This window comes from Charadrius vociferus, unplaced genomic scaffold, assembly GCF_000708025.1.
Source record: "Charadrius vociferus isolate BGI_N301 unplaced genomic scaffold, ASM70802v2 scaffold311, whole genome shotgun sequence".
Taxonomy (NCBI): domain Eukaryota; kingdom Metazoa; phylum Chordata; class Aves; order Charadriiformes; family Charadriidae; genus Charadrius; species Charadrius vociferus.
The window spans coordinates 3,107,366-3,133,989 of NW_009646965.1; the positions used below are offsets into that span (position 1 = coordinate 3,107,366).

At 35.9% G+C, this 26,624-nt stretch overlaps 1 protein-coding gene across 1 annotated transcript in view; it reads right to left on the minus strand.

Moving 5' to 3' along the window:
• Nucleotides 1-26,624, minus strand: part of NAALADL2 (N-acetylated alpha-linked acidic dipeptidase-like 2) — a 272,257-nt gene that overhangs the window by 117,511 nt on the left and 128,122 nt on the right. Inside the window, exon 5 of the mRNA XM_009895320.1 lies at nucleotides 6,826-6,969. Coding sequence (XP_009893622.1) covers nucleotides 6,826-6,969 — 144 coding nt within the window. The remainder of the gene's footprint in view (nucleotides 1-6,825; nucleotides 6,970-26,624) is intronic.

Sequence of the window (26,624 nt, forward strand, 5' to 3'; positions counted from 1 at the left end):
CCCTACATGCACATTTCACTCCAGTATAGAAGCATCAAGTACTAACTCAATGCATGTATTTCAGTAACATAGTTCTTTGATCATAAAACCAGAAGTTATCTGAGAAGACTGCAGAAATAAAGTACATAGAATCACTTCAAGAAACCCAGTTTTTAAACTGAATATAAATTGCTGCTGAAATCAACATAAACCCCACCCGAATAAAAACACATCTGTTTGAAACCATAATTAAAGTAAAGCTTTAAAACATCATCAAAAAAACATGGCCATGTTACTTAGGGGGCATTAATTCAGCGCAAGTAGTCAGGATAAAATTACTTTCAACAGATTTCTTGTTCCCGTCATTCAAAAACCTTATGTTAGGCTCTAACAACTCAACTGCTAACCCTTTGAGCACACACTATCAAGCTTTTCAGACACTCCTGAAAGCTAATATTTTTTTTTAATAACGAAAGCTACAGTTTTCATAAAGTTATTTGCCCCAAGACCTGAGGCTTTAAAGTAATATCAAATACCACAGAACATGATGATACAGTAATAACTAACTGCACTCAGTGTAGGAAGACCATAAGCTATTTACATATAACAAATAATCAAATATGTCATAGATTATTTACATTCTATTGGTGATACTGTATGGAATAATATGGACCGGCACCTAATATTTGGAATACACTGCTAAATACACCAATGCGATAAGTATACATTAAAACATATGGAACAGCACATTTTGCTGAAATTTGAAACAAATGCTTCATTTTCATTAGGTATTTTCTAGAATACCCGAGTAAAATTTCAAACTGGTACTATCATATTAGACTGCCTAGTTATTGTGATTTTGAAATCTTACTGGACTATGAAAAATGTATTTTAGTTAGTTCTCAGTATTTCATCATGCCAATTTGAGTGCAAAACCTTATCTACTCCATAATTTAAATCATTTTTCAATTAAGTTCAAACAGAATGAAGAAATGCAAACATCATAAGCATTTATGTAGCAATATAACTTACATAGCAAAAATACTATATGCAAGATAACTTACATACTTACAAAAGCAAATGAACTTATAAAATAGTGTGTACTTAATAATTTATATACTACATCTGAAAAAAAGTCCTGTGCAACACTATCAAATTGCATACAAAAAAATCAATACCGAATCTATGACAACGTACAGTATTGTTGAATTATAACCTTATTTGTGCAGGAGTATGTCAAAACTCCTAGACAGATGTCCCTGTAACGAAAAGCTTTTACTGTTTTTTTATGTAAGCAATACACCATCCAGATTTCAAAAAGTTTCCCTATTTTTTTCCCTACTAGCTTTTTATCTGATTAACCAATTATGTTGCCCACTTAAAAATATATATTCTCCTTTTTAAATGGCTATTCCTAGGTCCCGAGTCCTCAAGTCCAATCTTGGTCTGAAGAGCTTAACAAATAAACCTTTTGCTATCTGATCATATTTTTTTACCTACAATATGGAATCCAACAGTAAATCTATTCAGATGAAAGGCTTTTGAAAATAAGTGATGTCTAGAATACAGTCCTTTAAGGAGGCTCTGAACGGGGACAGCTTAATGCAATACAGAATAAATGTGTCACATTCAGTATCAAAGATACAAATTTTGAGCATGTCGTATTGTATAGTTGAATTTCACAGCCTCACAATGTTTTGAGAGATTCTTTACCTGCTTTACAGCAATCAAACCCAAAGCATCACACAGAAAACTAATGGCACAGAGAAGAAATCTGAAAACATATCTTGATCAGTTACAGTTCTGATAGAAAAACCCTTTGGGCTTTGGGTAAGAGTAGAGAGAACATATACAAAAAAATGCTTCACACTGTTTATAATTAATTATTTTCATGAACTGCTATTTAAAAAGAGAACAGAATTTAAAGCAATCATAGAAAGAAAATCCAAGAGTATCAGTATGTTTGTAAGTTTTAATATACATTATGTCTGTAGGACATCTGACTTGCCAATTTCACATGTACTTCTTTGAAATGCCAGTAGGCAATATCTGCAGAACATACCATATTTCTACTGTTATGTACAACTAATTCAAATCTGGTAGATACAGTAACACGCACTGCTACAAAACACACTGGCATCTTTCTCTGTTTGCTTGGATTTATTTTTAGCCTAGTGAAAATACCTAGAAATTATGGGATTGTTTTCTAATTAATATCATGGTGTATGATGGCACAGCCAGAGTTTATTAAAGATGGTACTCTTTCTTTCCTCTGACAGGTAGCAAGCTATGAATGAGAAACATATAACAACATTACAAGGCTGCAGTCTAATAGGAGGATATATATATCCTTTATCTTTTCATGCCCTTCCTCCAACTGAAAAAAAAGACAGGTTTGATTTGCACTAGTGCAGCAATTGGCAAAGAACTTTGTTTGTCTTGGACAATGATCATATAATATGGAAACTAAAGGACTCTTCCAATTATTCCTTTTGTATAATTAATGATTCAAACTTCACAGGATCAGAGTTGACTATAAAACTCAGTATAATGACCATTTGGAACTGTATAAAATAGATGTTCTAAGTCTCACAAAAATTCTTCTTTCTATTATGCTACAAACCTTTTCAGTAACAATCACTTCTGGTTATCTGTTCCACTCTCATCTTTTTTAGTGGAGGATGTGGATTTGTTTGCAGCCTACAATGAAGTTTTGCATTGCAGTTGTTAAGATGATTCAGTATTGATCAATGACTGTATCCTGTAGGCTAAAAAAGGTTACAAATGATCAAATAATTCTACCTAAAAAGCAATTTGATCTGAGTGATTTTACTGGCTATAGCAGAATGGCAGGAGTCTTTCTATACCTGGCTCTATTATTCACAGAGTGTTTGATATCATTGAAGTTACTTGAACTACACATGCTTTGGTTTTACTATTTTATAAGTTTATATATAAATAACTACACCTACTTTACAGCAAAAGCCATTAAAAGCTCATAAGAAATGGTATCTTCTTCTGTGTAAGTTAAGTGTACTGATATTTTCTGAAATAATACACCCTCAGTAATCTTGGTTGATCCAGACGAAGACAAGAAATAGGACTGGATTTAAACATCAGTAGGCTAAAGAAACTTGGAAGTCTTTAAGTAAGATCAATACATGAACGCTTGCGTTATACTTCCTGCAATTTGAGTTAGACTGCTCAGGCACAGTAGGTCAGACCAACTGGCCATCTAGCCCTTGTCTCCAAGAGCGACCAACAACATGTATGTGGAGAAACACGTAAGAATAGGATGAGTGTATAGTGATTCTTCCCTAAGACATTATTGTGCCCTCCAGTGACTCGAAAGTTACTTAGCCAGAGCGGGGTGGGAGTGAAGGGGGTGTCTGTGTGTGTGTTTAAACACTTTTGATTTTTTTTTTCCCCTCAGGGAATTTTTAAACTCATGTAAATTTTTGACTCGTAAATTTTTAGCATGCACAATATCCTGTGGCTGAAGAGGAAGGCGGGAAAGGGACCTTAATTAATAGCCATTTATGAATAAATTGAACACTTCCAGCACAGATCCGTCTCCGTTGGCAACTATCTCTGTCTCTTCACTGTTAAAAACAATTTTTATTTTACTTACTGTTTCCTATAATTTTAAACATCTACTTAGCCATGTGAAACCATTTCCTCATATACTATATTATCCGATTTTTCCTAACTTCTAGACGGGATCTCAGTTGAGAACCTTTCAGACAGTATCCCCTTGATCACCCTATTTACAAGTCTGGCAACTCAAATTCCTCAGGGTTCCATTCATCCTCCAAAAAATATGGAACCTTTTTCCTTATATACCATATGACAATAAAAGCTATTTAACCATGTAAGTTGATCTGTGAAATGCTCAGGTCTACCCTTCTGCCACAGACAGCTGGAGATCGATCAGTAGTGAAATCCTAGATCTTTCTCATCTTCTGTCTTCTCAGATGCAAATATATGAGTGTGAAAATTCACACTTAAAGCCAAAGAGAAAAATCAGACATGTATCTCTACTGGTTTTAACTATGAGATTTCCAGGCTACCAGACTTCCATTTAACACCAAAGTATATGGTCATTAGTGATGAAAAACACTGTGTAAACTAAATTCCACTAGATAGAATTATTTTAAATACTCGGGAGATTCATTGAAAAGGGATGATTTGCACCTGACTGAAATCTACCAACTGGCAGATAACAACAAAGACAGTTTACTGCAACACAGCAATACTTCCTCCATTTATGTTTATAGGAGTGCTTTAGTTTTACAGCAATCTTCACAGTGTTCTAGCAAATACCCTAGTAATATTATGTAAAAAAAGAAAGCCTCAGAAATATACAGCTTCTCTATAAAACTTCACTCTTCCTCCTAATTGCTGATTTTTTGGAAAAAGTTCATGGGAGCACAGAAATTCATATTAATAAGGATTAACAACAACGCACAATACTAAACAAAAAGCAAATCTAATTGCTAACTTCAACTATCACAAAACTAATAACTAACTACAATTCTCACTATTTGCTTTGTAGGTTCTAAGCATTTGATATATCTCAGATGTTTCTCTCCATATCCTCCCATATTCCCTCTGTCACATTATGTCTCTTGAAAACTTGCAAGGCTAAGGGAAAAAAAGAGGCAACGTGAGAAAACTATATATAAATGTTTAATCATTACTGATGAATCTGCTGTTCAGCTTTTTGAAACATACTGATGAGAGAATGACGATCATTTTATTCTAACAAATTTTAGGCCAACCAATCATCTGAATTGCTCATTCACCTCTTTTGACAGATAAGTGATGAGTTCTACGTCAGAAGTGAAATCTCTCTCTTAAGCTTCTTCAAATCAAGAGGAAGACTGCAATTTCAGCCTTCACTATTCTCATATGCATTGCTCCGTTCAGCATTTTTTCTCTAGATATTATTAGTATTAAATAGTTATACAAGATTTCTTATCATGAGACTAGTCTTTTATCTCTTCCATTAAGGCTGCTACTGAACACTTCAGCACACCATATGCGCTGGCACGTCTACAGTTTCACCATTATTTCAAGGCAAAATAAATCATAATGCATTATAGAATTATGCAAGGCTTCTTATTATAGACCATACTTGCTCAATAAGTTAAGAATTTTTTTAAAAAATCCCAGACGGATTGCTGCGGTTCAGAAGCTTTACATGAAATCAAACACAAGCTGTTGCTTTCACCCAGACTAAGCCGGACATGGATTGGCTCTTACTAGACTGCTAGCTTGGAATACTCTTTCTTTCCAGAAATTTTCCACCACACAGAATTCCTGCCTTCTCAGGGAAATAAAACACATGCCACACCTGCCACAGAAAAAGTAGGATAAGCTACCCTTTAGGTGATTTTGTCCTGCAGCCTCCACACAAAGCTTTTTGATAAACAGACACAGTGCAGCCTTTTATCTTTCTAAAATGAGTGCCATTTGCCAGCCCAAATTCATGCTTTCCTTTAGGCGCTTCAGCTGTTGAAAATTCCTACAATGCTACCAAGCTTCATGCATCCTACCTGGAATGCTTAAGTACTTGTTCCTTCCAAAATGACCTTTTCCTTTTTATATAGTCTTTCTCTACTGGTTGTGGGGAAGATCAATTCATCTTTAAAACATCCGCCATTGATGAATAGCAATAGTCCTGCCTAACCACAACAGATCAAGCCATGAAGCATAAGGTCTTTCTGCCTTTCTTTTTAGTATGTATATCTACAAATGCTAACACAAGTCATAAAATTAATCACCCTTTTTTTATGACTTGTTGTATTATATTCCACAATAACCTTCCAAGAGCAATAAACAAATGATACAGCACATATGCAATAGCACAATGGTTGTCCTTAAAATTTGCTTTTACTGTTCTCATCGCTGTATTTAGCACGGAATACAGTGGTTAACTTAACTCGCTTCCCCCTTCCAAGACCACTGCTTCAAATAAATTCATTTAAACAGGCATTATAATAAAATATACCATTTTTTTTCTGCATTTCTTTTTTTCTGGTGAAAGATAGACTAGTACAAAACAAAAATCAAGACAGAATTAAAGTTTAAATCTGGAAAGTTATCTGGAAGGTGTTCCTTCCTTCGTTGAAACACTGTGCAGCACCGTTGCTAGAAGAGTGTTCTCACTTTTTTCCCCACATTAGCAATAGGTTTATTCAACCTTTAATCCGTATGATTTTGCTAACGGCATTATCTCTGAAGAGACACTCTGAATGCATTCTTTCATTATATCTAGCTCTACTCAAGGTATTTTGTTCTTATCATGATGACCGTTTTCCTGGTGAAACATAGAGGAAAAGGTGCCTGAAGTTTCAGACAATACATTGTTTATTCTATAGCAAATACAAGTTAAGGAACACAGAAAGACATATCACTGCTTAGAATTATAGTATTATTATGCCTGACGCAGAAAAAGGACAGAATAACTTTAACACTGCTACTGGTGCTCTAATGTTAAAATCATATTCTTAGTAGTACAACGAGGCCTAACAAACCATACTGCAGCACTAACAAAATCTCCCTAGTGATGGTATCTAGATAGAGGGGGTTTTAGGTCAATATTAAAAATTAGAGCTTAATGCCTTATACTAAGAGACGTTTGGTTTTTTTTTAACCAAAACTTCAACCTATCAGATTTTGGGAGCATAATTTTTAGATTGTTCATAGTATCTTCTAGAAAGCTGCTAAGCAAATCATATTCATAATCAGTTACACCTCTTAGTTATATACAGTTACAGAAAATGGATTTGGAGTCCCTGAAGAACATTTCATAGTTAAAAGAAAAGATTTAAAAAGCATTACCTGTAGCTGGCATTTGGAGGTGCATGCATCTATCTTTTTGGACAGTGTCCTCAGGTAAGGAAACAAGTTTTTTGGCGAGCACTGCAGAAATTGGTTGTACTAACAGTGTTGTGAGGTTCAGCCGATTTTGTCTGTAGCTTCCATCTTAAATGACAGAAGAAGAAAAGCAATTTAGTGAAATTAGAAGATTTATTTTCTGCATCAACAAAACAAAATAAGCAAATTATCTACCATACAGCTTAAAATAACTGAATCAGATAAGCAGTCATTACTTTGTACGGGGAAAAAAAAAAATAAAATCCCTTCATGAACACATGCCACAAAATTACATGTACATAGTAAAGTATTTGGGGAACAGTTCCACGAGAAAAACTGTCAAAGAGTCCAAGTAGATATTACATTGTATATGACTTAAACACAACAAAACAAACTGGTATGTAGTTAAAGGAATCAGTGAAAAATAGAATTACTGATCAGCAATAACTTTCAAATTCAAGGAGGAACTAAACACAGCCTTACAGGGAAGAGCAGACAGTTAAACAGCCTGAAATCACGCGTAAATATCTGTCTGCACTGAAGGATGCTACCACTCATAAGGCTGTTTGTTTTGGTAGGGATGCCAAAATGTTTAAGTTCTACATAAGTTGTGCTACTTAGCACTAAAACTGTTTAAGGTGTGAGTTATCACACAAACAAGCTTTTGTAAGAACCTTGACAAGAAACACACCACAGAGGCTGCATGGTGATGATATATTGGCAACTTGATGAGACATGCTTCCTTGCATATACCAAAACTCCTGAAAATTTTATACACCTTCTTTTAAAGAATATAATCTGATCATCTCATGGACTCAAAGTGGGTTCCATGCAGCTAAGGTGACTATAATTTATTTTATAAATGCAAGGGTGTTTCTGTGACAGAGGGCTGAAGGCTCAGCTGAAGGAGGTCTGATAAACAGACAGATATGTCAAGTGGTACAGGTACAAGGTACAGATCAGAAACCATTAGGATACTTCATTTACAGCTTTAAGATCTTAAGAAGCCACAGCACGAACCTCACAGTATCAGCAGATTCATGCATATTTTAAAATCTCCCTTCAACTGAAAAAAAAAAGAGTTTCCATGCACGTGACTGTCCAACATTTAAGCATGGGAAGGTTTCTGATGAGATGAGATATTTTGGGAGACCAACTGACAGAAGTGGGGAAAAAAAAGCAAACTCTGCACAAGGAAATGCTCTGAAGCACTTCAGGACAAGATGCTCATCTGTTTTGCTAACTATTTCAGCTGGCCTAATAAAGGCATCATCTCCTCCCATGGAAAGCAAGAATATTCTTGCGGGTGAAAAGCTCACCACAGAAAAGGAGAGGAGGTTCATAGCACGGTGCAGAAAACAGCTCTACAACCACCTGCAAAACTCTAAAAGCCTTTCAATATACCTGCCCATACTGAATCATTTCCAAACTTCCAACCGGGGATTCAGAATACAAGGCCTCTCTCAGAGACCTCTATGAAACAAATACCACATTTTCTGTTAACTTGGAGTTCTTTACAACCAGAAGGCTACTGTATCTGTGCTACTATAACCACAAAGTGAAGGACATGGAGTTCTTTACAACCAGAAGGCATCCTTTACATTCTGTGCTACTATAACCACAAAGTGAAGAAGCCATCAGAAATCAGCAGCACACATTCTAATAAATTTCGACAAAATTAATAACAGGAGTGCTGTTACTGAACTACAATATAAAAAAAATCCAGAGGCATCCTCCTTTTTTAAATTTTTGTGCTAGAAGCTCCTGAGACTTCTTACAGTATGCCTTTAATCACAATGCAAAAATCGACCAAAGCTATAATGTTTAATTATGGAAAAAAAATTTGTCTTGTTCAGCTTTAAAGCACAGTGGAAATGTTATCAGCGTTCACTTTGAAAGAAGCAGACAAATTTTTAAGTGGAAAGATGAAACTGGTTCAAAACATGATAATCTAGAAAAAGTTTTGTCTTACTGAAGTTGGGCGGGTTGAAAAATCCCTCAAAGTTGTTACTTCAGTAAATTGATGGAAAAATCAGTTTGCTCAAGCTTTGAGAGTCTGTTCCTGGAATCAAAAAGAATCCTAAAATGTCCATCAGAGATGGATAATGGAGACATTATTTTCTGTCTATTGTTCATCAATCTGCAGACTGTATTACAGGAGCAATGAAGCTCAACAATGGAGATGAAAAGCATCTCTTCTTTCTCCATTTACCCACAACTGGAGCTTCACACCTGAATACACTGTGAAAGATACACTTTTGAGAACAACTCACACGAGAAAACCTCCCATGTTTTAAAATGAATCATTTCACAATATAAGATGAAGTATGGGATTTTTTAAAAAAAAAAAAAGGAAAGAAAAAAATATTTTAAATATAGAAAGGGAGATTTAATTTAGCTGGAAGAAAAACTTTCTAATAGGAGGATTCATAAAGACTTGCCTAGGCAGGTGGTAAAGTCTCTACAACTGAAATATTTTTAAAGAAAAGATTAAACAAACATCTGTCAGGAATGACGTAGATGTGGTTGATCCTCTCCCTGAGGGAAGGTGCTAGATTAGATGATCTCTTGACATCTTTTCCAGGCCTGATTTCTATACGATTCTCTAGTAACTGAACTTCCTGAACCAGTTTAAAAAAAAAAAGCAGTATTTGAATTAATATTAAAAAAATGCTTGAAGAAAAAAAAAGTAAGAGTTCCTCTCCTTCTGTCATCCAGTTATTAGTTGCCATGAGAGTACGTTGTTTAGTAGACTGAGGAAAGCTATCTGCATTGTGATCAGGATTCAACAGTGAAAGATTGAAGACCAATCTCCCCAGTAAAACACAGTACACAACGAAAAATCTGGCAATTTCCAGGGCTACTAGCTAAAGCACAATCATTCAGTTTTTAAATACTCCTAGCCTTGGTGCTGTATCAATTGCAAAACAGTGCAGTGCAACTTCATAAAGAAACCAATGTATCGAAAGAGCTTTGTGATTCTTGCTTGCTCTTTTCCTGCTGGATGCCAAACTCCTGGGAGCACACAGTGCTTTCAGGATCTGTGAGCACAACAAATGCTTCGAGAATTATTTAAATTTGAGATTTTGCTTGTAATGAAATTCAGTTTTATAGCATGAAAATCTTCCAAGAAACAGAATTCCTTCCTCTATGCAAGTCTAACAATCTAACAGTTGCCAGGCCTAAAATCGCTATTAATTTAAGAAAGACTCTAGAGAACATAATAGAATGCAAGAAGAAAAATATGTTAATCAATTATTAAGTTAATTTTAGGAGCACAAAAAGAGGCAATCTTTAGAAAGTTTCTGCACAGAAAGTGAGGACTACATTTCTACTTCTGCAGTGACTGTGTTTTGTGTTTTCTTCTTCAATGCAAGCACAAACCTTGAGCATCAGTTTCCATACCGCTCAGTCTGGGATACACACTTGTAACCTAGTGTTTTACAGTGTTCTATCACTTAACTTACTGGTATTGGCAACACATGCTGAGATTTCTGAAAAGTTTTTACTGGGAGAATTTAACAGAAATACTTGTGTATCATATGCCACTCAATTCTGGGTTAAAGTACAATTTTAGCATCGTTTCAATGACTTTTTTTCAAGGCTGAAAAATCAGAGCACATGAAACTCAAGAAAATTAGTCACAATCTCATACTTCTCCAGTCAAAAGAATATTGCTTTACCCACAGCTTCTTCAGTATTATGCAGTTAGACTTTGAATTTATTTTTCTCTAAAAAGTTTGTACTATAAGAATCAAATTTCTGTTCATTTTTATTTAAATTCCAGATTCAGAGAAAGATTGGACAGAATATTGTATTTCATCATTATCTAAGTCAGCCTCTTCCAGGATCTGATAAAACAAAAAGTTAATAAATAAAACTGTCTAAAAAGTTTACTGATAAAATTCATTAAAGTAATTCCCTCTATGACCTGAAACACTGTTTTAATGATATTCCCACCAAAATATGGAAAAAAGTGGAGTCTGACTGAATACTGAACCATAGTTGTACATACCCACATCTTTGACTTTCTGCTGCATTAATAATACAGCAGTATTAGTTTTGAAATATATGAAGTGAATGGCTCATTAATTTTTCACCTTAAGCTTAATAGAAATTTGACAAACAGATTTATGCTGAGAATAGGCACTCCAACCAGGACTTCACAGCACACAATGAGAGTAAATTAGACCATGAAAGACAGACTAAAGTACGTTTGGTCAAATAAGATGGTTCTGTCGTTCAATTGCCTAAAGTGAACAGTTAGTTTACGCAATTCTGTGAAAGACGTATTCTTCCATTTACACATTCCAAGCTTACCTTCTGCACTGCTCTTTGTCAACACTCAATCTTGTATTAACCATAGGAAAAACAAAGATGTATAAACCGATACCTTATAGACATTGAAATTATTTGCGCTTTGAACTTGCATACAGCTTCCCCACCGATGTTGCTGATACATTCAACAGCTGTTAGGCCTCCACTGGTTCTCACAAAGCTAATCACAATGATTTCTTTATAGAAATAAAACTCAGTTTATCTGTAGTTTTTCTGACTTCCATCTAACCACATGTCCAGACTGAAAGGGACCTACTACAGGGAGACTCCACCAGTTGATGGGTGGCTCTAGGTACTAAAACCACATCACAACTGTTAATCAGAATAATTCTGCTATGCAGCAGCTATTTTGTTACATCTTCAGCTGCTGCTGCTTACAATACTGTCCACGAGCAGCATTTTTCAGACAGACATGACTCTTCCAACTCAAAAAGCAGCCTTCAATTAAGCCTTCACACTATAAATTATTACCGCTAGACAAGGCTTGCACTGTCACATTGGTGCATTATACATCAAGATTTGAGGTTTTTTGTTGTTGCTGCTGGTTTTGCACTGTGCTCTTTCAGTGGATAGTTCCACAAAGTAACACCTTTTCCTCAGACAAATCTTATTGACTTCCTATATACTTTTCAATGGCACTATTAGTATGAGTATAGTCATACTCATGAAATTGCAGGATTTGGTTCAAGCAGATTCTTAGAATATAGATCCCGCCTAACCTCTGATATAAAATGTACCCATCTGCTACACCTCACAATACTGTCTTTTTTTTTCTTTTCTTCTTAAATGTTCTCTTTGAACATGGGAAGAAAAATAAACTGATTCTGACTGTCACTTCTTGCTGTAAATGGATACAGTGAGAATGTTGATCCAGAAAAACTGATGCTATTCTCCAAGCACTTATGAACAGGAAATTCTGGGAAATCCCCACATCTGCTCAGTGTTTAGACTCTGAAAGTCAGATACATGTTTTTCTGCATACGACGTCAAATGAAGAGCTGTTCCTCCATCTCTCTAAAGCAAAGAAAACGGTGCTTATCACCCTCTGTTGCTTAAAATGGGAGTCAGAATGGATATTATTAATGGGAAGGAGAAGACGCTTCAGACTTTGAGAGTATCTTGAGAGGTATAAGCTAAAAATATCAGTGAGGATATGAAAAAACAAACCACAGAAAAAACAAACCATAGAAAAATGTTACTCAAGAGAAGAGCAGAACCTGGAGCAGATGCTGATGGAGTACAAGCGGTAGCAAGCAGTTTCCTGCTATGTCTTTATTCAGTTCTCTATGAATTATCCACCAGAATTACAGTGTGGAACATATGTCAGGTTTGAAGTACTTTGCTTCACTAGCCACTGGTAGTAATATGGAGGAAGAGAAAAACATTTGCTTCTCTTTTGTAAAAAAAGAACTTTGAAAGTCTGCAACCAGGGATTTTAACAGCAGCCCCAACTCACGGCTTTCAAAGCAGCTTTACAGGCAATGATGCGTAAGATGATGAACTGTTCTGCCAATTACAACAGCATTGTGGCAGCTTGCATTTCAGGATACGTGATTCACAAATGGACAAGGGATGCTTAGAACGATGTACTGATTTGAGATATGGATGAGAAAGACAGCCGTGCCTATAGAAGATTCACATGCATTTACAGAAAATACAGAGCTTAAAGGCAGCGAGGATCACCAATAAGAAAAACAAATTACTGACAGTACTCCAAAAGTATCTGAAAAAACATTTTCAAATTTTTCTTCCCATTGGTGATGGATAGAGACTTCTCTAAAAACACTTTAAAAAAATAATTAACATTCTTATGGCATCAAGAGTTAATGAAAAGAGTTTAGAAGAAAAACAAAGATATCACACCACCTGTGATAAACTCCCAAGAGTTAACAAGATCATACATTCATTGATACATACAAAAATGCAGAACACTACAGAGATACTGTTTTCTTCGCAAAATATATTCCCTGTATTCTGCTTACATAACATTTTATCAATGGAGTGGATGAAATCTGGGTATATATTACCCAAGACTGTCTCTTTAAACAGATTTCTGTTGTCCTTAAAAACAAAACTTGAAATTCCAAAGCTGATATGAGAAGAAAATATACCTCTAGAACCTGCTGTCATCTTTTTCTCTCCCTCTCAATGAAAGGTGCTTAAACAATAAGAAAGAGAAAAAAAAGTCTCTCTCCTGTCTTAGTGCAAATCGCTCGTCTTAATGCCTACTTAATGTACTTTAAAAAGACTGTCAATCTTTTTTTTTTTTAGATAAATAGAACATAGCAACACATTTATTTTGTAAAAGCAGAACTGCTTTGACACACAGATGCAAAACCATCTCATTAATCCCCATTGCCTTCTAAAAATATTTAATAAAATGTCAAGAATAAAAAAAACCCAAACCTAAAAAACTCTACACAATATTCTCGCCATTTTGAATCCCCTTTCCACATAGCTTGTTATAGTGACTAACCAACAAAATGACATAGAAGTGGCCAAAACAGAGCAAAATTACATACCACTTCCACACCAGTTGACACGGAAGTAAAATTTTTCCTTTTTACATATCCTACAATTGTGTAACCATTAAGTCATAAAAAGGAAAGAGCAATTCTTCTGCATATTACAAATCGCTAAAATATATTCTTATGTCCTAGTAACAATGGAATGTAACAGGGGAGAAAGGACAAGGTAATTCTCAGTTCCTCCTGTGTTAGTAAATGCTTCTCTCATTACTGAACTGAAAGAAACTCTCCACTGACAGCAGTTTGGGCCATCTGACATACAAACTACTATCCATCCTTTAGACAGTGATGGTTGATATTTGAAAGGGTTGACAGAAGTTGTATGGGTTACAAGACAAAAAATAAATAGCCCTCAATAGTTTAAAAATAAGCGTATTTTAAAAAGTCTAATATTCAGAAATTTCAGTTTCTGCACAGTTTATTCTTTGCACGCATGCTGAATTCAAACTAGCATCTTCAAAACTTTAGTATTTAATTTTGGATCCTATTTAAGGATTAAAACATCTGCTTAGCATCTTCTTCCTTCATCACATTTAACAACATAGGTACTTCACACCATAGGGGTGTGTGTAGGGAACATTAGCCACATAAAAAACTGACCACAAAGCACTACAATCATGTTATCTGGGTCTTAAACTGGATAATAAGTATCATTAAGGACTGCAAAAATAAATAACACAATTCTTACTTGAACTTTAAATCTTTACACCAAATTAGAGATTCAAACATAATGTGACAAATAATTCTACAACAAATTTATTGTTAACTGATATTTTGTATTTTCCTAAAATATTTAGAGGTATTAATCAAATGGAATTCAGAAAAACTGCTGAAAGTGATCGCTCTGATGTTCAGAATTACTGCATACTCCAAAATATTAAGTATCAGACATATACTTGGACTTTTTTTTTAAAACATTCTCTGAGAGTAAACTACTTCATGAATCCTATGCAAGTCTATGTTTGAAATGTACCTATTTGTTGCTCCCAGAAAATATATTTCCCAGACTATTAACTATACGATGTTCTTGAACTGGAATCTAGAGGGAAGCATGCATGTACGTGCGTGTGCATGAGGGAACACAAATCAAACTGATGTACTAAGCTTGACAGAGGTGTCTTTTAAAACTGAAATACTATAGAACATTTTGAATTCAAGTGCCAAATACATTACAGAATTTCTTACCAACTTGAAAAAATATACTTTGGTCTGTGTCTCAGAGCTACGTGGGTCCATCCCATCTGCCCATACACCCTGGGTCAAGTACAGCCCTAGTTCAAGTTTACTGCCTTGACTGTGGTTGTGCTACGGATGAATTTGGACTGCTCTGTTGAAATGACACAAAAAATGTCATCGGATCCCACATTCTGCTTCTGCAAGTTTGGACTTAAATGCAAGAATTTTGAAAACATCAAATTATATAAGAGTAAGGTACATGTAAGTGACACGAAACCTATTTCATGCTGTCTATTTTATAAAATAGTTCATAGACACACATTTAGTCCTGAACATAAGCTCTTCACATTTGCTTCCATAATGCTTTTTACCCCAAAAGTAAGGAAATAACATTTCTTTTATAAAAGACAGTTTTAATACTCAGATTTTTCTAACTCCTTTTTCCAATCTGCGGTGCCGTATTCCAGGCAGACCTTACGTAGTTTCTGATACTGGTTCCCTTTTCCTGTCTGGTAGCAGCCCACATTGAGAAAAACAGCGATGATGATAATGCAGCAGCTCTTGCATTCTGAGTGGGCAAGCAGCTTTTCTCGTTTTATGTCTAGTTATAATAATTGGCTGGTTATTACCTCTCCCATGCTTTTTGAAGAAGATGCAAGGATGAGAATAGGGAATAACTGGCATTGGTCAGCTTTATGTTTTCCCAGCAGAACCAAAGACTTCTCTCCCTCATGCAAAGAGGTTCCACGTAGCCACCCAGCATCGGTATCCTGCTCAACAGTCACACTAGCTGGTAAGGCACAAAACACCTCCTGTATGAATTATGTTTCCTGTTAACCACTTCAAGAAATAAGCAACTTCTGGCATAATCAAGAGTTAATAGGTTGGTCTTATAGCTTGTTCCCTCATGAAATAAACCTTGGTTTTCTACACTGGCAATGGCCACTATAGACGAAACAAACAACAAACAAAAATGAGACACTGATACATATTTCCTTCCCTTCAGTGATGATCAAGACTACAAATAGCAAAATAACTGTCTTGCTTTAGGTGAAATATGTTTGCAGCAGCCAGAATATACATCAGGTTACACATGCCATCGTTGTTCTGGTTATGAACAAACATGGAGTCCTGTTTACGCACAATAATGAGATTTATTGTTATTAAAAATAATAAAAGCCCTATAACACTCTACAAGGAATGGAATGGAAATAGAAAATCTCTAAGAAAACACTGAAAGTGACAGGTTTAGGATACCAATTATTTTGTTTATAGCTTGTAGTGAACACTGCAATGACTCAGAACCACGTGCTGTCTGTATATATTTGGTGGACAACGTGAAATAAAATTGCATATGTTATCTGTGGTACACTATGCTTTTCTTACAATAATGTAGATCTCTGATTTATTCTTTCTTATTTGTTTGAAACCACGGAAAGTCACATTTTTGCTTCTGTTTGATGACATATGGGGTCATCCAAGGGTTTGAGGTCTCCCCCTTTTCCCACGGCTTGTTACTTTTTCCTCTTCCCATAGTACAGTGCACTAATTGTGCCAGGACAATTGTTTCAGTGGTCACGTTATAAACCAGATTAGCAAACTCTCCTGAAAATCTTTAAAGCTAGATCAGTTCCCCAACCCGTATCACAGCAGTGCTCTTCACAGATAAATCAGCAGAGCAGGGGGTAAGCTGGGACAAGGAGGTAGATGGGGTGGCAGGAAGTCCTCCAATTCCTCCCAAAGCCTTGTATTGTCAAACCACAATTCCAGAGGATACTGTTGTCCTCTAGGAGACAAAGTGACTGTTCCTTGGCACGCAATGACACTTAAATATGCACATCAATTCAAAAGGTTCTTAAAGCATTGTTTTGTTTCGGTTTTGTTTTTTGTTTGTGTTTTTTGTTTTTTTTTAAAAATTATAGTTTCCATTTTCTCTAGGGTTCCTACTTCTTTTAAAAAAAACCCTTGTATTTTGGTTTGTAAGGGAGCACCATCTCACCTTAAATTTGAAAAATCAAAACCTGATAATACAACACTCAAATAGAAAAAAAAAATTGTTACTGTGTTAGAGTCTGGTTTATAAAATAACTAACTGGTAAACCTATCATAGTCATGCAATAGTTGAGTAAAGTCTGCTCAGAAATGAGATGTTTGTTAATTACAGTTCAGATCCTAACGGACAAATGCTTACATACACACAACTAGATAATTGGAATCAAAAGAAACAAGAATCCCCTTGTCAGCCCAAGGGCTATTTTAAATACTGAATCACAGCACATACATTGAACAAGACTTCTGCATGTATTTTTGGTTCCTTTCCATAAGGGTTGTGGCAAACCAACAGTATGTCTTCACTGTCTGTTCATATGTAAAAAATGCTTGTTTACATGTGCTCTGTTGACTCAGACCTCAATGATGATTACAGTTGAGTTGATATTTTGGAACATTTCTGGAAGGTTTATGAGATATTTACTTTCATTCTGTAAGAATACTCTGATTTAAAGTAACAATGTAAAACATTTTGCATTCTGGTATTTATGTACACATTTGTTTTTGAGGGTTTTTTTCTCCTTTTTGTCTGTACACTAGGTTAATGAATGTCAAATCAGGATGGCCTAGACTGCTTTCTTTTCTCATTCTGCAAAGCTCTGCAGCTCCCCCTTGCCACATTTGTCTTCTCATTAGCAAAACATTTCCGAAGATCTTCCTTCATAACTGTAGATATTAGCATTTCACACATTTTTTGTAAAAAAACAAAACAAAAAACCCAACCACAAAACAATCCCTTACTTTCTCTTTTGACTGCCATCTGTTAAGCTTCTCCTCAGAGAAATTAGCAAGTTACCATATTGGATCTCTGAACTGCAAATATGCCATCATCTGCAAAACTTATGAAAATAATCCCTGTTGGAAAACATTATAGTCTCATACAAAATTACCAGAGAAGACTGAAACATAAACAGAGGGCATTGTCCAGATATTATATGAAGGCTGCTCATGGCCCCTAAACAAACAGAGCAGTCTGGACAATGTCAGAACTACAGAATAGTTGAGCTTGGAAGGGACATGTGAAGATCACTGAAGGACAAGATGCCAGCTCAAAGCAGAGTCAACCTGCTCAAAGCAGGTTGCCCAGGACATTGTCCAGTTGGGTTTTGAGCATCTCCAAGCACATGCCAAAACCCCTCCAGGCAACTTCTTCCAGTGCTTGACTACTCTCACCATAAAATAGCTTTCTTTATGCTTAAGGGGAATCCCCTGTAGTGCAGTTTGTACCTGCAGCCCCTCCTCCATTCCCTGAACACCACTGGAGAAGAAACTGGCTCCATCTTCTTCCACACTCCCATCAAGTATTTACACACATGGATAAGATCCCTGCAAGTCTTCTCTACTCAATAATAAAGAATCCCACATCTCAGCCTCCTCATATGTCAAATGCTCCAACCCCTTAGTCATCTTTATGGCCCTTTGCTGCACCCGCTCCACAATGGCCACATCTTTTCTGTATGGGGGAGCCCAGAATTGGACCCAGCACTCCAGGTGTCATTTCACCAGTGCTGAGTGGAGGAGAAGAATAACCTCCCTTTACTCACTGACAACGCTATTTCTAATGCAGCCCAGGATGCTGTTGGCCACCTTTGCTGCCAGGGCATGTTGCTGGCTCATCTTCGACTTGTTGTCTAAAAGGACCTGCAGGTTCTTTTCTGCCAAGCTCTGTTCCAGCCAGTCACCCCCAATGGTTATTGGTGCATGGGTTTATTCGTCCCCCAAGCAGGAAGTTTTCTTTCCCTTTGCTGAATTTAATGAGATTTCTGGCAGCCCATTCCTCCAGGTTGTTGACATCCCTCTGAAAGGCATCATAGCACAGTGATCTGGTGTGCTGAGCTGAATGCAGAAAAACCAACCCTGAAGCCTCAAATGGGGGCGTGAATTTGAGATAAAGCAAGTAAGTAGTGATTTGGAATACCTGTTAATCAGTGACAGCAGACCCTAACTCCATACACAGCAAATAGAATAGGTAGAGATGGAGATACACTGATAATGGTGTAACTCTGGACTATTAATCCTTAAGCTATCAGGGACAAAGCTGTCTGAATCAAGTGTCTCCCCAAGAAGGACATGGACCTGCTGGAGCGAGTCCAGAGGAGAGCCGCAAAGGTGATCAGAGCGCTGGAGCACCTCTCTTACAAAGACAGGCTGAGAGAGTTGGGGTTGTTCAGCCTGGAGAAGAGAAGGCTCTGGGGAGACCTTATAGCAGCCTTCCAGTACCTATAGGGGGCCTACAGGAAATACGGGGAGGGACTCTTATCAGGCAGCATAGCGATAGGATGAGGGGTAATGGCTTTAAACTGAAAGAGGGTAAGAAGAAATTCTTTACTGTCAGAGTGGTGAGACACTGGGACAAGTTGTGGATGCCCCATCCATGGAGGTGTTCAAAGCCAGGTTGGATGGGGCTTTGAGCAACTTGGGCAGTGACATCTTCCACTAGACCATGGCAGGGGTTTGGAACTAGATGATCTGTAAGGCCCCTTCCAACCCAAACCCTTCTATGGTTCTATGATATAAAGCATTGCAGTTAAAAGCATTTATTTTATCCATCTGAAGTACCAATACAATTTCTAAATCATAACTTAGACCCCACGCATAAGAGTAGTTTGATTTAAAAAAATCAACCTCTGTATCTAAAAACACAGTGTTTTAGGAATTTGAGATAGCCAGGGAGTCAGATACAAACTAGTGCTGGAAACAATTAATTGTTAAATAGTAGTGCTAGATAATATCTCCTATTGTGCTATAATAAGCATCCCTGATGTCCTACAACATTGTTGCAACCATTTTTAGGCATTACAGTATAATTCAAGAAAAAAATTTAAAACCAAGAAAGCCTCTAAGATTCTATCTGAAAATGATACAAAATGAATACGTATCTTCCGTTTTAGCAGGGTTAATTATAACATCAAAATAATAAGAAAGTTGCAGTGTGAATTTTAGTAGTATGTTCCTATGTCAAAAAATTTCTAAAAGAAGATAAATCTACTAATAATGCATGTATATTAATTCAAAGTATATTAATACCATTTACCTTTGTTTTAGTGGAGCATGCCATTGGAAATGCTGTGATGCTCATTTTCAAGTTAAATTCTGACTATATGTATCAAAGCCATATGAGCAGTTAAAAAAAAACCAAAACACCTCTATCTGGTTGCATCTCGTTTTAAAGGCCTCGAAAGAAGAACAATCAGTGTTTTTAAAAAGCCAGTTTTCAATGGGAGCGTTCCAAGTTCTGAGTTCATATTTATTAATTTTTCACCTGCAAGGTTAAATAAAGTAGATACATTTGGTCATTTACCAGTAATAATTTGATTACAATTACTGAAGAAAAAAAAAATATTCTGGCAAGTCAAGCTTAAATAACAGTTTCCTAGAACAACGACACAGATGTTCTCAAGATCCTTAATTCATCCTGTTTATAGTACAGAATGGAGAAAGAGCTATGCTCTGAATATACTAGAATTCTGAATCTGTGGAAATCCTTGTAACACATATTAGCTCATTTCTTGGATTACAGAACAGAGACAAATAAACTATAATCTATTTGCAGCGCTCCTCAGAGATATAAACTGGTATTTAATTTACTTAATAACTTGCTTATGTATTTGCAATGTTTTATTGTGTTCATGTTGACTACTGTAACTGCTGTATTCAGCTTCAGAAAGCTATTACAAACACCCATGAGAACTGGATTTTATTTTGTGCATAAGAGCACATTGTATGAGAATACTAATTCAAAACTCCGAATAGAGTCCTTGGCCCTAAATGATTCCTGAACCACTGCTTGTAAGAAGCTTTGCATCCTCACTGAGGTTACATACACAACTGAGCTTCTGTTACTTGAGATCAATATGCAAAATCATTTTGTTGAAATAACGGAGTTGAGGAGCTAGCTAATGTTTAGGCTAAACCCCCTGAAATTCAAGGACAATTTGAGTTAGGAAGATCAGAAGCAAATAAATATGAAACAAAAAAGAAAATCAGGCAATAGTTTAAAAAATAATTTCTTGTTAAAGAAGGTAGAGTAGCAGCATCATTTCAGAATATCATATTTCAGGTCATGTCTTAAATTGTAAGTCAGTGATAAACATAAACTGCTACACATATTTTTGAAAAATGCTAATCAGGATCATTTTTCAAAGTGAATAGTTAAGAACAACAGTTCCACAAATACAATGGAGAGTATTGCCAAATACAGCTATTAAAATTCTGCAGAAAATAAGAATATTATTAATCTGAATGATTACGTAAACCTAATTTAAAAGCAAAGTGTCCCTTTCAATCATCCAATGTTTTGAAATTTATTTCAAATGCCAGAGATAATTTCATGTTTGACTTCTCTGAGTTACAGTAACTCCTTATTGATTAATATTACATTTCTCTGTAAAATAAATTTCATACTCAATTCAAAGGAGCCTTCACAGGTATAAAACAATGTGTACCCAAATCTCCCATACCATGCTACTTCCAGTTACAGCTTATATTTCCACGTCTGTAAATTACTGCATTGTATCCTTGCTCTGCAGAAAAACAGTTTTTTGTTTATCTTGAAATGAACTCCCCCCCCAAGTTATTATGCAGTCACTACTTTCTTGTTCTTTGTTTTTTTTCTTGTCTTTTTTGGTCCAAATATTTTTGTCTAGTTTATATTCACATTCAAACTAATGTATTCACTGGCAGTAACCTGTTAGTGAAGTTTTGTGATCTCAGGTTCTTATAAAGAGAATGATCGGAAAAAGACAAAACACTCTAACAGAACAAAACAACTTGCAAAGACAAAAAGAAAATACTGTGAAAAACACTTTACAAAACAAAACTACAATGTTGAAAAATATATATCTGTCTCATTATTTAAGAGAAGGTACAGATTGTATTCTTCTAATGGCCCCTCAAACCTCCAGGAGATTTAACTTGATAATGCACATATAACTATCATTAGATATTCTCCCCTGCTCCACAGTGAACTTTTTAAAATTAGCTGGCAATATTTTTCGTGATTTTTCGTTTAAAAAAAAAAATCTAAAAATTCTTTATAGTTAAAATATTTTCAATTCTCTCTTGGATATTTTAAAATTAAGTATTTTGCCTGCTTTGATGCAAAATGAAATTATTACATCGGTGAACCTAAAAGTTATCAATCTCAGTTGCTTTGATTTTGAAAGGCATCAGTGTAACTGTATTAAAGCAGCTTTTAGGGGCTCATTTTCCCCTCAGAATCTCAATGTGTAATTATATTATCCTTTTATTCCTGCCTTCCAAGTAATCAGTATGCCAAATCACAGGAGTCATACAGTGGACTAGGCACACCAATATCTCCAGCCCCAAAAGCCAATATTGATATCAGATACTGAAAAATTTAAGTTAGCAGATACACTTGTTCACCTGATTAAATATAACATGAAAGTCCCATTATTTTTTCTTTAAAGAATTTCAAAACTCTTTAATTTAGCTTTCCTTGTGTTCTAAAATTTTCTGCGTATATACATGGTATTTTGTTGAAATATTACTTTCCAGAAGCAAAATATAAGCAGAAGCAGAGAAGTTCAATATATTCTTCCCATTCTCCCAGGCAGGCTCAAAGCATTGTTTAGAATTAACGCATACATGTTGTTCTTACTCATTTTCAGTCCCTTCCCCTTTTAAAAGAAGTAAAAAGGCAAGGCTCTCCACAGCTCCCTCAAAGAAAACACTCTTCCTAGCTCATTTCTTACTGCCAGGAGACTGCAGCATTGAACTGTCCTTTGTTCCTTTCTATAGTGTGAAACGTGGAGAGCTTGCGCAGGTCATAGGCAAATCAGGAAATCCATTCTTCTTTTTTTTTCTATTTTTACAGCAAAGAACATAGGTTAGAAGAACCCCCAAAAAGCAGTGGAGGAGAAGAAATCAATAAATATCTAGTTTCATTCTGACTGTTACCCTGAAGTTTAATGAATTTTAAATGATACCTAGAAGCATATAGACTCTATGCAGACTGATAGAAATGCCTATGCAAATTCTGTTCATAGAAGTTGCGCCTCAACTAAACCACTGAACAAAAGGCAACTCTCCTCTTTTTTTGTTGTTATAAAAAGAATGGTACTTGAAGAGAATATAATAATACCCTACAGAAGATCCTTCAGATTCGCCACTACTTTCCTGTAAGTACTAGCAAAGAGTTTGCAGCAAACAAACTGTTTTCACAAGCTGAAACTGCAACAGACAAGACTGTCCTTTTCTTAAAAAACACGCAGGTCCATGGGAAGAAACATTAATCAAACTATCTGCAAAAAACATACCAAGAAGAAGAGCTGTTTATGCCACAGGTCAGTACCAAGCACAACATTCCTTATTTCACGTTACAGATATTTGCCATGGTGGTATCTCGAGAACTTCATAAATGTGGGTAGTGCTAATAAACATTCTCCCTTTCAACGGCTTACTGTCAAAATTTATTCTCCTGTGTTCTCAAACGACTACTCCTGTGTCTGAAGATGGGACCTCAAGGTTTCAAAGATCCACAGCATCCACATCTATCAAGAGGACTTAAAATGTCTGAAGTTCCATATTCCAAAAAACACATGAATTCTAAAAGTACCTGGGACTCAGAACTCATGTGTGTGTCTGGATCTTACAGGATCCTCATATAGACTGCTGATTCAATAACTAGGACAGTGTGATGGCACAGCTACCTAAACAAGATGGTGGAGTTTGAGATCCTTAGGGCAGCGAGGAGGGCGCAGAGTAAGCTCTCTATCCCGGACTTCAGGAGAGCAGGCTTTAGCCTCTTCAGGGCTCTGCTTGCTGGACTAGACTAGGATAAAGCCCTGGAAGGAAGAGGGGCCCAAGAAGGCTGGCTAATATTCAAGGACCACCTCCGCCAAGCTCAGGGGAGATACATCCCAACAAAGAGGAAGTCAAGGAAAAATGCCAGGAGGCCTGCATGGAAGAACAAGGAGCTCCTGGACAATCTCATGCAGAAAAAAGGAAGCCTACAGAGGGCGTAAAGAAGGACAGGTAGCCTGGGACGTATACAGAGAAATTGCCGGAGCAGCCAGGGATGAGGTTAGGGGGGTTTGGAACTTCCAAGGACAAGGAGTCCCTTCCAACCATTCTTGGATTCTACGATTCAGCACTTATTTCAAAATATGTTTGATAATCTAACCCTCAATGTTGCCTCTATTCTAATTCCACTGCTTTACTGTCACAATTCAGTTCAATGGATTTTTTGTCTGAAGTTGCACAAAGCTATCACCACAACTTTACAGTAGATAATAGATGTTCTTGACTCCATCATATTGATAGGCAAAAGCACGAAGAAACATACAGAAATATGCTTCATTGAAATAAACAAAGAAGTACAAATAAAAAGAACACATAACAACATGAATTAAAGGAGTTATTTTCATAAAAAAATGTGTCAGAAGTAATCATTACTTCCATGTTATTTCATCTCCTTCTCACTACTGGTAGAAAGATACCACATTTGTAAATTCCATTGGCACTGTTCCATTAAAGTGAAACTTTACGTGCATTACATATTACGTGATTGCCTCTACAATATGTAACATCATTCTTTATTGTCACAGGTACTGTATTTCATGCAAGTGTGCAAACCAGCATTTGCAGTTTTATAATAAACTATTTCCTGCCAATTGTGTTGTAAGAAAGTTGCAATTTGTCCTCAAAGTATCTGTTTTCTACTCAGAAAAAACATTTATAGCCACTCAAAGATCAAATATTATTTTCCCATGCACTCGCTGCAGACATTTCATTGTCAAATGTGAGTGTAGTGTACGAGAGCACTTAAGTCAGTGAGACAGAACTGACTGAATAGTTTAGTTGTCCATCACTGCTCATTATAAGGCCAAAATTCAAGTGTTCCTTAACATGATTTCGGGTTACCAATTCATAATTTCATTTTACTGCCTGCAGTTCAACTGTAGTAAACAAGTCTAATACTTAAGTAATACCAGAGGGCAAAAATACTTCTTTAGGCTGTAGACAGAACTGATCTTTTTTTATTGTACTTTTACTTCATGTGGCTTTTGCACAAACATTCATACAACACTTATGTGGCAAAAACATTAAATGCTGTGAAACAAGCAAAAATTTACTACATGAAATAGCAAAAACTATTACTTTTGTTACAAGTATTTTAACTAAAATTAAATGTTAGTAAATTTTGGTTTACTCTGGTTAAGCAATGCTAAGTCCTGTTAACTTCTAAAAATGAACTGAAAATGTAGCTCAGGACTAAGCACAAAGGGCCATCTGAAAGTTGTTCCATTAATTTCTTGACAGTCACAGTCATCTCAGTCATCAGTGCTGAGTACACAGTCACAAAGCTATCAGCTGAGAAGATGCTAAATGCATTTTAATTATGTAGATGTATACATAAAAGACTATGCATTCTGCTTGCACTGATTCAATAGAAAACACAGAAATGAAAGGATAAAGTCCTTTTTAAAAAATGCGGCCCCTTACTTGATTCAGTTCTCACAAAAATCTTACTTATGCCTGGCCGTTGAAAAAGTGGCACTGACTCTTAGGAAGTGCTAAAGGGCAAAGAAGAAACACAGAAAAAGGAAACCTGAAACAATCAATCACCCAAATTATTTAATATATTAATATGAATTTGCTACAGGCTATTATTTATCTTCCTTACAGAATTCTCTTGTACACATAATTAGATAGTATGAGACATGTATTGATGAAACTTCAAGTATCTATAAACCTATATAACTTAATAACAAAATTAGATTTTGAGTGATGTAGTCAGACTTGTTTAAATAATAATTTTCCCATCAGACCTTATTGAGCAGAATAAGGTATTGCCTTAGATTAACTGGGCTAATTATACTTCCTTTAAAATCTGTTCAATAATTTTCTGTCTCCTACTGTAAGTAAGCAAATATTTCAAATTTTGTTTGTTAACCTCTAACTTAAGTCCCCAAGAAAAGAAGCCAGAAAAAAATATATTTAAAATCTAATGAAAAATGGTGTATTTTTCTACCACTGGTTGGAAGTGTGCTCTTTAGTGCTGGTTCCCTATATTCTGGCTACTGAATTTTGAAATGAAACAATTTTCTTCCATTCCTAGAAAGTCTTAGTCAACACAATACAAACCTCTACAAACAACCACAAATATGAACTCAATTACTGCTGTAGTTTTTTCTATCCCTCACCTGACCTGAACTCCTTCATATTGACGTGCTCTTTGGACTCTGCATGTAATTGTGCTTTTCAAGCTGTAACTAAAAATGTGTTTTCCAAATAATATGTATCTCATGTCCAGGGTTGATAGTATAAAGGCATTCCATTTAGATCAAAAGCTTCTTAAAATCATCATCACACTGTTTCTCAAAGGTTTTGGAAAAAATGCTTTTTTGGAGAAGTATTGGCCACACTCAGTGTGCGTGGAATTTGCATTGGCTACCTCGGTACCCAAAAGTCTGTTTTTCATGAAAAATTTCCAAAGGGACTTCATCAGGCCAAAGAAGGAAATTAAACCGTGCCTGTTACATGCTCTTATTCAACTCTATACTCAGGGCAGCTCCTGAAAGACATGACTGATGTGAAAGAAATCCTGCATGAAAAGGACAAAGTCTATACTGAATCCTCCTTAACCCATTTCTTAACCATAAACTCAGAGATACACGTATGATACTTTTTTGCACAAGCTGCCGCAAA